The sequence below is a fragment of the Venturia canescens genome, chromosome 3 (assembly GCF_019457755.1).
Source record: "Venturia canescens isolate UGA chromosome 3, ASM1945775v1, whole genome shotgun sequence".
NCBI lineage: Eukaryota > Metazoa > Arthropoda > Insecta > Hymenoptera > Ichneumonidae > Venturia > Venturia canescens.
Genome location: NC_057423.1, coordinates 1310673 through 1323905, shown reverse-complemented (window position 1 = coordinate 1323905; position 13233 = coordinate 1310673). Strand labels below are relative to the sequence as shown.

Genomic DNA, 13233 nt, shown 5'->3' with positions numbered 1-13233 from the left:
CCGAACGACCCTAATTGGTATCCTTAGCCACTTACGCTCGGAATTGCATAAACAACGGGTTCACATATATACTAGGTTATGGCATATAGTGAAAGTGGCGTAACGGTGCTCGCCAATGGAAAAAAATTGTCTGTATTCTTGGCCAAAATAGAATGGGACAAAATTTGAAAAATGTTTCGCATCTGTCGAAATAACTTGTCGTTCATTTTCTTCGGCAACGTCATAAATAAAAACGATGCCTAACGTTAAAGTTAAATAAACAAAGAAGTTTGCGATTAATCTTGGCGTACTACGAATAAGAACACTGTCCGGCATGTGTAGAAAGTTATGTGAAAAATTGCTCAAGACAATTATCACAGTTTTCGAGAAAACTGACGACAGAGGAATATCCTCCCACTCACTGATCGCAGTGAAACGCATAAATCCTGTTTTGTTGCCCTACAGGCAGCTGAAAAAAGGTACAGAAATATTGTATGCATCGGTACATTGGAATCGCGAGGTGAATCGATTGGAGGGGAATTTGATTATTCATTTTTCCCAACTTATTAGTAATTCGGTAAATGTAAACAGGATTCAGTACGAATTAAGTAGTTTTTTAAAATTCTAAAGCATTTTTCTAAAGACAGTGAAATCCTTGGCTGGCGTCGAGTCAAAGACGAGTGCTCTTTTAGAAAAATGCAAATAAAATTTTGTGTAAATATTTGTGAGATCTTGGTGGCGGATAATTAATTATGGAACTTCGAAGAACCAACGAAACAACATTTTGCAATTGTTGGTAGTACCGATATCGTGAGACTGGACGATATAACATTGAATTGCAATTTTCTGCAGTTCACGAACGAAATTGCACGAGTGTACGAGGGTCGTGCCTTTCACCGTGCGTGTGCCATTGTGAGCTCCGACTTGGCTGGCATTATAAGTTCACACACGAGAATCGATTGCGAATGTTGTAAATGTAATTGCGCAAAAATCTCTGTTGTTTCCATGAGAAAAAAAAAACAGCGGTGCAAATTTCGATGAAGAAGAATGAGTAAAACTTGAGACAATGAAATTATTCATATGAATTTCATTTGAGAAAATAGAGACGACGGATGAATCACGCTACTCCGCGTCCACTGATTCTCCGAAGGAATAACGACGTCATAAAACTGCGTATTTCAAATGTCAAACGAAATTATTTTTCTTCGACCTTTGACCCTACGAATCCTCATCAAAAGTTTTCGGAACGTTTTCATCAAATATATCCGAAAGGAAGTATTCCTTTGAATTGGAGAACCTCAGATTGACCTTCGAATGACCTTGATCCTGCCTCTCAAGGTCAAATCACAGTTTTCATCGGTTCAACGATCAGCAGTCTCAGCGAATTTTATATTTTCAAATAACATTTGTAATTTCACTCATTTTTCTCTCGCACCTCCTCAAACTTTGGGTCTTTCGGCTTGTACATAAATTTCTGTGTTGGCATGCTTCCACAGGTAAAGAACGCCTCGTGCATGAGGAGGAAACAGGTCTGATGCGGGAGCTCTTTCGCAGACGTGCACAACGCGTACGTGTGCACGCTGCATCAGAGGCCAGGCTCACTCTCGGTCACGAGACCGTACCTCGGGGATCCGCTACATCGATAGATTTACCATGTACGTGGCGCGGGCGTTGAGAGGCTGCTGAGTCCTGGTGTCTGCGCGACCTTGCATACGAGGTCGAACGGAGCCGAGATGAACCGCTGGCGGGTTAGGACTTTCGTGCACTCTCACTTTCGTTCAATGCCAACGAACCGTTCGGGGGAACATCCAGTGTGGGCGAAAAGGATTTTTCTTTACGTCCAATCCGTAAACGTAGTAATTATACAATTTGGACGTCATTGTTGGGATGAAATTCGAGCGCGGCTCAGACTCAAACGCATATTTTTCGAGTTTTGGGCTCCGAAAATTCGATCCTCGAGAGGAAAAAAGTTTTGCCATTCGCCATTTGGACAATAGAAATTCAGCGAGTGAAAACATAAGAACACGAACGCAATCGAATTACGGGATTTCGAGAAACTGGATCGAGATCACGCGTGCAGCCCGTTTCGAACGAGTTTCTGATTAGAGCTCCGGGCTTTTATAGTCTAACTGATAGAAGAAATGAAACGAAAAAAGTAACGTAAAAAGCGAGTCGTTTTCACGTCGCTCGCTTGAAATATTATATAAAAGTTTCTTAATGCGGCGTTATACTTCGGTTGAGCCTGCGATTCGCTCACATTCTTGCTTACATGCTCGGAAGTAAAGAGCACCGATCTATACATCGACAGTGTGGAACGGAGAGCGCGCAACGTCAACGAAGAACGGAGAGAGCGAGCTTCGTTCACAAAAAAATCCCATTTTTCTCCTTAATTTTTCCCATAAAACCGAAATGTATTTCTCCCCAAGAACATTCAAAGCTTCAATAATAAATGGAAAATATGAATTATACAACCCGAACAGAAAGCAAGCGCGAATTATTTTCATTCCATAAAAGTATCATTTTAGAAAGTACCTCAAAGAAAACGAACAAAATATTGAACGAGGGCGAACGAAAAAATGGGAATTACAAATATAACGAAAGAAACGAAAATTACAACTGTCCCAAATCACTTCGCTGTCCGGGCTGATTAAATCAATTTCGAGATCTGATCGAAGACCTTTTCTGAGGACATCGACACAGAATTTGGAGCATTTTCGAGGGCAGTTCTGAAGACATACACATTTTATTGAAATATACGTGTGTTTGCGAGCAAATAGCGACGGATATAAGGTATTTGTAACGTGACAAGGTGGCGGCGGTGGCGAACACGAATCGAATAGATGGTGAAAGTCCCCTGGAGCGAGTACACAGGGGATGGTGGGCTGAGGAGGGATCGGGGTCCAGTAAGGTATATGAGGGCCTCAATCCGAGTCCCAGCTGCTACTCTAGCCTCGCTGCCCACTAATACACTCACAAACAATCGAGAGACAGAAGATAATTAGAAGAAAAATTTAATTTGGAGAAAATGCGCGCCCTTGTGACGGTACGTATGGTGCATCGAGTTGTCGATTCCGCAGCGTCCCTTTTCCTTCCACGCGCTTCTCCTAATTCGTTCATTACGAATTCATTTGTTCTTACGCGTTAATTCAACGTGTGTGCTCCGATACGATTCTCGCGTTAACGCAACGTGCTGCACTTCGTGATTGTGGAAGTGGAATATTTGTGCTCGCCAGATGGAATTTCTCGCATGGATTTAGTTCGATGGTAGATGCTATCGGTGTCGACATTTTTGCGGCAAGTGTTGATTTTTGGTATGCGTTTTGTCGCGAGTGACCGAATCGTCGCATCGAATATTGCATTGAAAGAGTTCGCGTCGCGGTGTTCGCACCGATGCAGCCCGATTCCTTCATTCTTTTTCAAATCGCTCGGCCAAACAAGTTCGTTTCCTATAAAAGCCGAAGTACTCATCGATGTCGACTCTGAAATTCGTAATTAATCACTTAAAATCAATGACAAGGGTCGCTGAAATAACGGACGGTGTTGAAGTTTGCAACGTTGCAGTCCAGCGAAATGAACGAAAATAAGATTTGTAATTCACCAATTTTTTATTTCCCGGCTCGTTGGTGCAGATTAACAAACTACGAATTGCAAATTCAGCAGGAAACAAAATTGAAGATTCAATGCAATTATTCGAGAGTTTTTTTACATCATTTCGTTGGACTCCAACGTCGCATACTTCAGCGTCAAAATAACGGGAAGAGCTTCATTGGCGCGTGAGTCGTGCAGCCCAAAAACATTTTCCTCTTGCAGCCTTTTTTTCCGTTTTCTGCTAATTTTGTCGGCCCTCATCAGCATCATTGGCATCTCTTTATTGTGATATTCCGTAATTGTTTAATTTCATCGAGTGTTTGATAGCAACGCATAATTTGAAGGGATGACGTAATGGTTGTAAAGGTGGAGAGAATGTGTAACGGTACGTAATGTAATCTCGAAAAGAAACGCTGCTCGCCGAGGTCCGAGAAGTGAAAACTCGCTCTGCTGGCCGCGCGAGTCCGCTTATCGCGAACCGCATAACGAACACTTTCTCGGGCACTCGACGGAGAATCGGAAAAATGCAGCTTGCCCCATTACATGTATCGATGTATAATAAAGCAGGCGCAGATACGCTCATGCGTGGCATTAGGAAGCCTGCAATTTCCGGCTCGACAAGTCCGCTTCTTACCGTCCATTTGCATATTCGCCGATCCTTCTAGATCCTTCTGCCCCCTTCCCCGTCTCGTTTCACTCTTAACTCTCGATCCTGATCGGGTTACACGGCCACTCGGCTTTTCCATATAAATCTTTAGCTCCCGCGTATTTTTATATACGACCCGATCCACGGTGTTGCGCCATTTCCAGGATTAGCGGTTAAGGTTTCGATGAAGAAACCGAGCTCGAATTCCGTTCTGTTGATTTTTCTATTAGTTAATCCTCTCCGAAGAGATTCGAATCGATGTCACGATTACGGGTATAAATTTGTCGAAAAAAAATTGCGAAAATTGTCGGTTGTGCGAGATAAAATTTGTTGACGCGGAAATCGATTTTTCAAGGAATCCAACTTCATTGTGATCAACGTTCATATCGTATTTTCGGAATAATCAAAAGAGCATAGATGTCGGAAAAAAATTTCAGTGGAAAAGGAAAATAATGTTGACCCGCCTGTGTTGTCCGGGACAAAGCGCGTTCGTCACGACTCTCTGGACGGTGGTTTCTCCCGCTTCGATATTCATCACCGTATTGAAGCTCTTGTTCATTTACCTAATTCTGAAGGGAGTTAGGGAATTGTATTTTGGTGATTTCGATAGAAAAAACGATCCTCTCGGTTTGTACGATGATTCGGAGAATCCCAACACATTTCCATATTTCGGTGACACGAGCAGCGGAAGTGGTCGCGTGAGGATTTTTTTTTCCCCGGAAATGAGACGGAACGAGAATTCGAGTGGATATGAGCAGTGAGTTTTAATGCGGGGAAATCGGGAATGATGCGTCGCGAGAATAATCGAAATCTTCGTTCGCTCCTTTTTAGTAATTCACGAGTGAAAATACCGACGAAGACTCATTCGATTTTGTTGAATTCCAGATAACGATAGCGGCGACCGTGCTGACGACGGTCCTCTGCCAACAGTACCAAAATCCATCGGCCGAAAATTATGCTCAAGACGAGTACGGTCAATACGACCAACAGGCGCGACCGGCGCATCCGACGCCTCGAAGTTACGAGACCGGAAGTCCAGCGTCGGAACGCCAACAAGCGGCAGCGGCGCCAAAGCCAACGCCGGTCGCCATATTGAAGCAGATCAACCGTCACAACGAGGACGGTTCTTACACGTACGGTTTCGAGGGCGGTGACGGTTCTTTCAAGATTGAGACGAAATTGGCGAACGGAGAGGTCAAGGGAAAGTACGGATTCGTTGACGATACTGGAAAAGTGAGGGTGGTCGAATACGGAGCGAATCAATACGGTTTCCAACCGGCCGGTGAAGGAATTACGGTCGCGCCACCTACGCTCGTTGACGAAACGACGAACAAAGATGGTATTCAGAATGCGAATTATCAGGACTACGATTTTCAGCCGCAGCAGCAGCAGCAGCAGCAACAACCAGCTCCGCAAAGAGCCGTGGCTCGCCCAGTGGCGCCTCCACCCGCGGCACCTCAATACGCTCAGTACGAACAGTCCGCACCGCAATCTCACACTCAAGCGATTTACAACCCTCAAGCGGCTGCACGTGGTCGCGCTGCAGCTCCACCGAAACCCGCGGTTTTCTCTCCCGCCCCTGGGCAATCTCAACTTTTAAGAGCTTACGACGAACCCGCTCCGGCTTCCCAAGCTTACAATCAAGGACCTGTCCAGTTTAGCCCCGCACCTGTCCAGGAACGTTCGCAACCCCAGCCTCGCAGTCAACCCAACGGTGGAATCCTCGATCAGCTTGCCCGAGATTACGCTCTTCCCCAGGGTGGCTCGGCGCCTCTTCACGACATCAGCTTCGGTTATTACTAAGAATTTATCTCGTAACTCACCTTTCATGCGTCCCTATCGAAATCACTTTTGGCTCGTACAAACGACCGGGGAACAAGCCCTTTTATCCTGGATGCAAAGAAGAATGGACTTTTTTTTTAATGCCTTCGGTGACTCCCTTTCCAAATTCTACTTGCGAGGAATTTCGTACATTCCTCGGTTACCCGACATCATTTTTTCTCGACAGGACACGCCGCACTCACGAATGCTCGTTTAAACTTTTTCTCCATGAGACTTTAGGCATTTTATTATATGACAAGGATTGGAGGAAACGATTGAAGTTGGAAGGATCCTCGAGCTTTTCAATGGTTCCAAAGGTTTGAACGAGCGTTTACATTTATTTAAAACGTTGTTGTCCTCTGGAGAAAAATCTTCCTCCAGGACCCGTTCACGCACATTTTCTTTCCCGGTGTACTCGGTCATCAGCTCCCACTAATTCTGCGCATTTCGCTCGACTCTCCTGGTTCCTCTGAATCACTGAAAATTTTGGAAGTATATCACGACGAAAACGGTCGTGAAATAAGAATCCTTCGTCCCGAAGCTTCGAAGGATTTATATTTATGTCGAGTGTATCAATGTTCGAAATAACATGAAAAACATATTTTCCTCGCGACTGTATGGCCTTGCGTTGTTCGATCATTCTGTGATGTATTTCGCGCACTTTTTGTCTGTTTTCAGAGTGTTCGTCGTACGATCGCTCCTCTCATAACTCTGTACTTTTTATATTATTATGTTTATTGTATCACTCGTGAGGGAGATTTAAAAAATGTGTAATAAACCCGTAACATCAACGTGGAAAGTTCCTACTTCGTGAAACATTGAATTCCATGCAATTCCAGCTGCAAATAACGCATAATAGATTAATTAAAGAGCCCGTCTTACGTGCTTCGAGAAGCTGAAAAAGTAGCATATTCGAAATGGCTAAAAAACCCGCCGAGATAACCGAGCGAGCGATTATCTTTCATTTTGCTCAATCATTGAGAGATACTCGGAGAGGAGATAGATCACACGAGCGTAAAAGCAAAAGCAAAAGGGTGCGGTCGGCGCGCTAAACGCGAGAGCAAAATATTCAGCCACGCACTCGTAAATTCTCGCTGCATAGCTTTCTAATCTTTCATTCAGCATGGAGGGAGATAATAAAAAATCCACGAGTTCACCAATCATTTTTCAAACGACAACTCCGGCTGGTCTACACTTCGATTTGCCCCAAAACTCTATAGCTGTATCGTCGCACGTTGATTTTAACGGTCGATGACATATCGACAAAAATGTTGCAAGTTTTTCAACGTATTAAGCAATAGAAAAAAATGCAGGGCGTGGTTTATTTTTCCTCGGAGCCGTGTTCGAGACTGATCAAATTTAAGAGCGCTTTCTAATCGGAAGTTCTCCGTCGCTCGCACCATGCAAAATACTATGCTAATGGAAAAAAACAAAAATTTGTCGCTCACTTTTATAATCAATGTTGCCGCCAGTTTAATGTAGATTTTACGAAGTAGCGGTGTGTCATATTTTCTGGAATTTCTTGACCGATTGATCGGCAGATTCGATCGAGCATTTTCTCTTCAAATATTTTTTCTAACATTGAAAAGAATATTCTTTCGATATCCGCTAAATATTCGACTGCTTTGATTTTCAATTGACCCAAACGATTCAACTTTTTTTTTATGAATGTTTTAAACACTACGAATAATGGACACAAAGATGTCAAAAGTGTGAACAAAATCAATAAAAATTTATTCCGTCCGTGAGATATTGCTCTTTCGACCGATAAAATCGTGCAACTAGTCGGTTGCGCCTGCGACGCTGCAACCCTCCTCGCATACGTGTAAATTCTGAATCTCGTACGATTAATTTAATTTTTCTTATTTTTCAATCGCGCTGCGTCAACCAGTCGAGTTTTTATCACGTCTGGGGATAAGGCAATTAATCAAGAATCTGAAGAGGGACGGCAGGGAGAGAAAGAGAAAGATAACGGAAAAGAGAAACAAAAGTTCCCAGGGATTGAGCCTGATTACATCAGATCTGAGTGGCCTCGAGAGCAAAGAGAAACAAACATTCGGCGAGTCACTCTCGAAGGAGATATACGAGAGCTTTGTCCATTCTCAGAAAATTTAAGAATTTAATCGAATTACACGATTGCCGAATTCACCCGTTAATTTTACACATTTTTATTCCAACACTATAGCTTTGAGCGTTAAATATACGGGCAACTTTTGTTGCACAATCACTCGAGCACGTAAATGAACACGTATTTATGTTCAGGTGTATGTAAATGGTGTGAATTCACATTGTCAAATGTTCTATTCGTGCGTAATATCCTTTGGAAGTTCGGAACAGAAATACGATGAGATCTCGAAGAATCCAGGATGAACACGAGGACGAATGTCGTTTGTCTCTCCGACAGCGGAGTTGCATTATATTCGTGTCACTTTTCTTTTGTCTTATTTTTCTCACTTTTTCAAACTAAAAGACAAGTACTAATTACGAGGAGAAAGGCGGAGCCATGATATATGTGAGTCTTTATGAAGAATTATTCAAATTGATGGACTAATAATAATAACCATTAAGAATAGCTGGTCGAAATGAAAGGAAAAGTGAAAAAATCATGGAAAGTGAGAAATTATTTCGGTGAGGAAAGAGCAACAAATTTTTCTCATTTTCGTACGAGCATCTCCGGCTCTCGAAACAGTTATAATTTCATACGAAATTCTTCATTTTCTTCGCGTACTTAATCGAGTTTCACTCGACGACTATGGAATATATTTTGCCACGCCTTTTTCTTTGCTGAATTATTACGATACAAATTGCAATCAATGGTTTGGCCCATGGCCAGAAATCGTCGTGTCATAATTTATGCACAAGTTCGCTCGCACCGTGCGGCTGTTACCTCACACGAAATGACCTTCTTATACGAATCATGCTTCGGTGAGTGCCGCCCAAGACTCGTATTACTCACGAGGACTACTCGCATTTGCTCTTGCACTGGTATCGCGACCCTCGCGCAACCGATCGGCCGGGGCTCAGGGCTGCGAAGTCGCAGGTCCAAGATTCATCAGTTTTATGAAACTTTTTTCATTCTCGGTCATACGATTCAATTCGTAATCGATTTTTTACGAAATTCAAAAGCTGCAGCCCATTTTACAAATTTGATAATAATCCGGAATAAAAATCTCCATAGAATTTTCTACTTCGCGACAGAAACATCGCAAAATAGAAATTTCGTGACTCGATTCAAAAGGAAATTTCCTGGTAGGTTTCCGCGGCAGATGCGAATATCCAACAAACATATATATGAACGGTGCATTCACGTCGTTGTTCAAGAAACCGAGCGCTTTAGCCATTCATCATGATTAAATCTCCTTTTACTGCCGTAGAAAAGATGTGCATAAACATAAAGGCTATTCGACGTTGACTGAACCTGAGATTAGCCAGAATACTCAGAATCATAATTGAGGCATTCAATTTAGTGGAACGGTACGATATGTAAAAAAAGAAGGATTTTGGTGCAAATTGGTAGGTACGATCGAAAGTGCGTAGACTATTTGCACGTGAAATTTTAACGGGCTCGACGATACCGTTTCGAAGAGAACATTGAATGAGTTTGTTACATCGGATCTTATGGAAATACGTGAAAAACGGAAAAACATTGAAATACTACTGTTAAAAAAGCCACTTTTTGATGAAACGAAGCAAAACCAACTGTCGAGATAGCTCTCGCGAAATTTGTAGTGATTTAACCGTATCGTTTATCTGCAATGTGCAAAGGAAAATTGACAAACGATCAACGCCCTCTCGTATAGCGATTTATAAACAACAGTGCGACTTACAGCTTGCTCTCGAGTTTGAGCAGGGCAGCCAACGGTCAAAAACTGAAATTATAACCCTGCATTGCTGCTGTCAAAGCAAATGTTTGATATTTCGATATATAAAACGAGAAGCTTTTTCTTCGCCAAAATTAGGAACATTATGGTTGAAATAGTTTTTTTTCATCTAAAAGTACATTATTATCATTTTTTCATGTAAATCGAAAAGCAGAATCTAAATTCACGTGCAGTTGGTCAGACGAGAGTCTTTCCATACGAGTCTCACCGCGCCTGCCCCGCAAAAGAGGTATCGTTCTACCTTAAGAGGATGGATCAGTCGGTATATCGCAACCGTGAGTGCGAGAGAGATAGCTGCAAATTTCGATATCGAAATTCTTTGACACAGTTTGACCGATTAAAAAAGGCTCTGTCAGTCGATTTTTGCCATTCTTCTGCGTAGGCTGACAGAGCCTTTTTTTTAATCGGTCAAACCGTGTCAGAGAATTTCAATTTAAAAAATTCCAAGTGAGGTTAATCGACTGATCCATACTCTTAAATAATTTTGAAAATAAAAAATATATAGTTTTTTAAATAAATTTTTCAGGCATTTAGTTATATTATGCCCATCAGTCATTTTGACCACATCAAAAATCATGAGCTCTAATTAAGTGAGACGATGAGTCCGAAGAAATGAATTTTCCGAGGAATGCTCAGGGTTAGATTGCGGTTCGATTTACACGGAAAACATTCTACCGTAAAATTTTTTCGAGGTTTACTGTTCTCCTGAAAGACGAGGTGCGCGAGTTTCATATACACGTGCATTCGTAGAAAACGTATCTAATAATCTCGGGTGTGGTGAGTCTATATCGTGTTAAATAAATACATAAATATACGAATAAAGAGGGCTATACAAACTGTAATGAGACTGCTCTCCTTCCTCGTTGGAGGAGTAACCACCAACGATTCATGTGAAATTACGTAAAAAGAAAAAAATTGTAACAACAAGTTGAGGTTCGTAATTGTTTTTTTTTCTCGGTGTTAACAAGTTCGAAAAAGATAGTTTCGTGAAAATAATACAACTTTCCCCTTCGTTCGTTCGAGTCTCTGCGTGTTCGATCGAGTCTGCGCTGCACATTACGATCTGTTTTACTCTACGATTTTATACGTGTTAACTCTTTTCCTGAGCTTGATGAAACCAATTCCACTTTATCAAGATCCGAGCGTGAGTACCGACACTAAAAAGACCTCCAATGTATACACGGAGACAATTATCTCTACGTAGACAAAAAAGAAGCAAGAATAATTGGGCGTGAAGTTCGATGGCATGTTACCTTTCTAAATTTCCTGATACCGTTCAATGAAAAAAAAGTCATGCTGCGAAAATTCTTCATTTTTATACAGAATTTTTGTCAGGGAATAAAAATACTTTTTTTTTTATTTTTTTATTGCAAACTCTTCGTCATTACTTTTAAAATAAAAATTGATGTTCTCATTTTTTATTACACGTGCCAATTGCAGAATTCCATCGAAATAATCGTAACCCAAGATTTCAAAAATGTGCAAAGTTGTAATGAGAAAAAAACCTAGTTAACATAATAAAATAATTGAAGCTCAAAGTGGTTAGAGATGCGATGAAAATTTAATGATGCGTTTCACAATCGAGCGGAATCGATTACGCGTCTGTGCGGTTTACCGCAAATCCATGTACGCATGTGTTTGCTAATTTTTCGAGTAATTCCAGTCTATGGATAGTTCGGAAATGGCGAATTATCGCTTCCCTCCTATTTCCTATTCCGTCGATCCATTTTTTCAAGCTCATTCGGGCGTAAACAAAGTGAGAAAAAAATCGAAACGACAAGTGCTCCACGCTCATATTCGAGAATGTAAACGGGGAGCGCAAACCCAGTAATCCATTCAAGAGATGTTTCCTCATTGATGATCCCGAGAGTAAAACTCGCACGGAGCGAGTGAGAGGGAAAAAATCTCGTCGGTCTCGTCGAGTACTATGGTAAACGAAAGCAAGTGTTTCACGCGAGTTTTCTCTCGCCCCATAGCTCATCCACTACTTTATAGAAGAGACTAGGTCAGTGGGTTTCGCTCTTACTTTGCAGATTGCGATCAATTTGAGACGATGCAAAAAATCAGGAGGATAAAAAATAATACACGCTGCGAAGATGGACGAAGCATAAAAGAAGAGACACTTTTCGCGAAGTCAGGCGTCATGACAGCTGCGCTGGATCAATTTTCACATGCAAAAGCAGCCGAGAGCGCTTGAGCGTCGGATGAAGCAATTATTTTTTCTCCGACTTTTATTCTCCCATCTTTCCATAAATCACAATTATGAAACCGCGCATTTCCCATGTTAGTATAATGCATTTTTGAACATCACGATCCGCGAGAAAAAGAAACATCCTCCATCTGTCCGGCGAACCTTCCGGATCGTCTTTTTAACGAAGATTAACTTTGAAAATGTCTAGTGTGAGGCTATTGACGAATAAAGTCTCGTCGCGAGAGGCTAATTGACAATGCACAAGAGATTCGAAACGTATGTGGGCTCGTAGCAGGGGAGCCGATAAAACGCTTTTACATCGTGGTAATATCGTGTCAAAGGCTTGAAAGGTACATGAGCAATGGACTCTAATATATCTCTTTCGTATCGTGGAGATAATATAGTGTTAAAAAACACGTATGCACACCGAGACTCGAGGATACATTTTTCGTAAGGGAGTAAAGGATAAAAAAAGATTTAGATCGTAGGTCGTCGTGTGACCGTTGAAATATATACTATTCACAGCTTAATATTTATATACGTGTAGAAAATTCTATGCAAAACTAAATGTATCTCGATTCTTCACCCACTAAATGTATCTCTTCTCACGGCCCAAAGACGCCAGACCGACTGCGATGTATGTTGGCTAATCCGTATCCGCCTTCGTATTCAACTATTTTGCTGTACTTGTCTATGTGTAGAGACTCGCATAAAGTACTTGCTATATCAATGCTCTGGAGTAATACAAATGCGACGTTTTGATGCTTTCTTTTGAGCGAGCAGTCCGGGAGGTGTAATTTCAGGCGACGCATCGGGCATAACAATTCAAATTATTTGGCAATGATTCGTGGTATGCGTTCATTTGTGCGTTCCACATTACTCGCATGAAATTCCGCACGAGAAGCGGATCCGATGGTTAATCATGTGACGATTAATTTTTCATATTTATCCCGACATTGAGCAAGTTTGCAAATATTTCACGACCTTTTTGAAAAGGGCCTTCGTTTCGGAAACTCGTGTACGAAAATTCTCATAGTTTCGCAGGTTTTTCGATAACCCCATTCGCGGACAAAGTGAAATCGAAGATGTTTTTTCTGAGATATTGATTATTCGAACTGTTTTAATTA

The 13233-nt window shown here is 41.7% G+C and overlaps 1 protein-coding gene across 1 annotated transcript; it reads left to right on the top strand.

Moving 5' to 3' along the window:
- The first annotated feature begins 2891 nt into the window (after positions 1-2891).
- LOC122407912 (heterogeneous nuclear ribonucleoprotein U-like protein 1) lies at positions 2892-6825 on the top strand. Its single transcript, XM_043414393.1, has 2 exons — positions 2892-3022; positions 5099-6825. The coding sequence occupies exons 1-2, from the start codon at positions 3005-3007 to the stop codon at positions 6014-6016; spliced, it is 936 nt and encodes a 311-aa protein (XP_043270328.1). The 5' UTR covers positions 2892-3004; the 3' UTR covers positions 6017-6825.
- The last annotated feature ends 6408 nt before the right edge of the window (positions 6826-13233 follow it).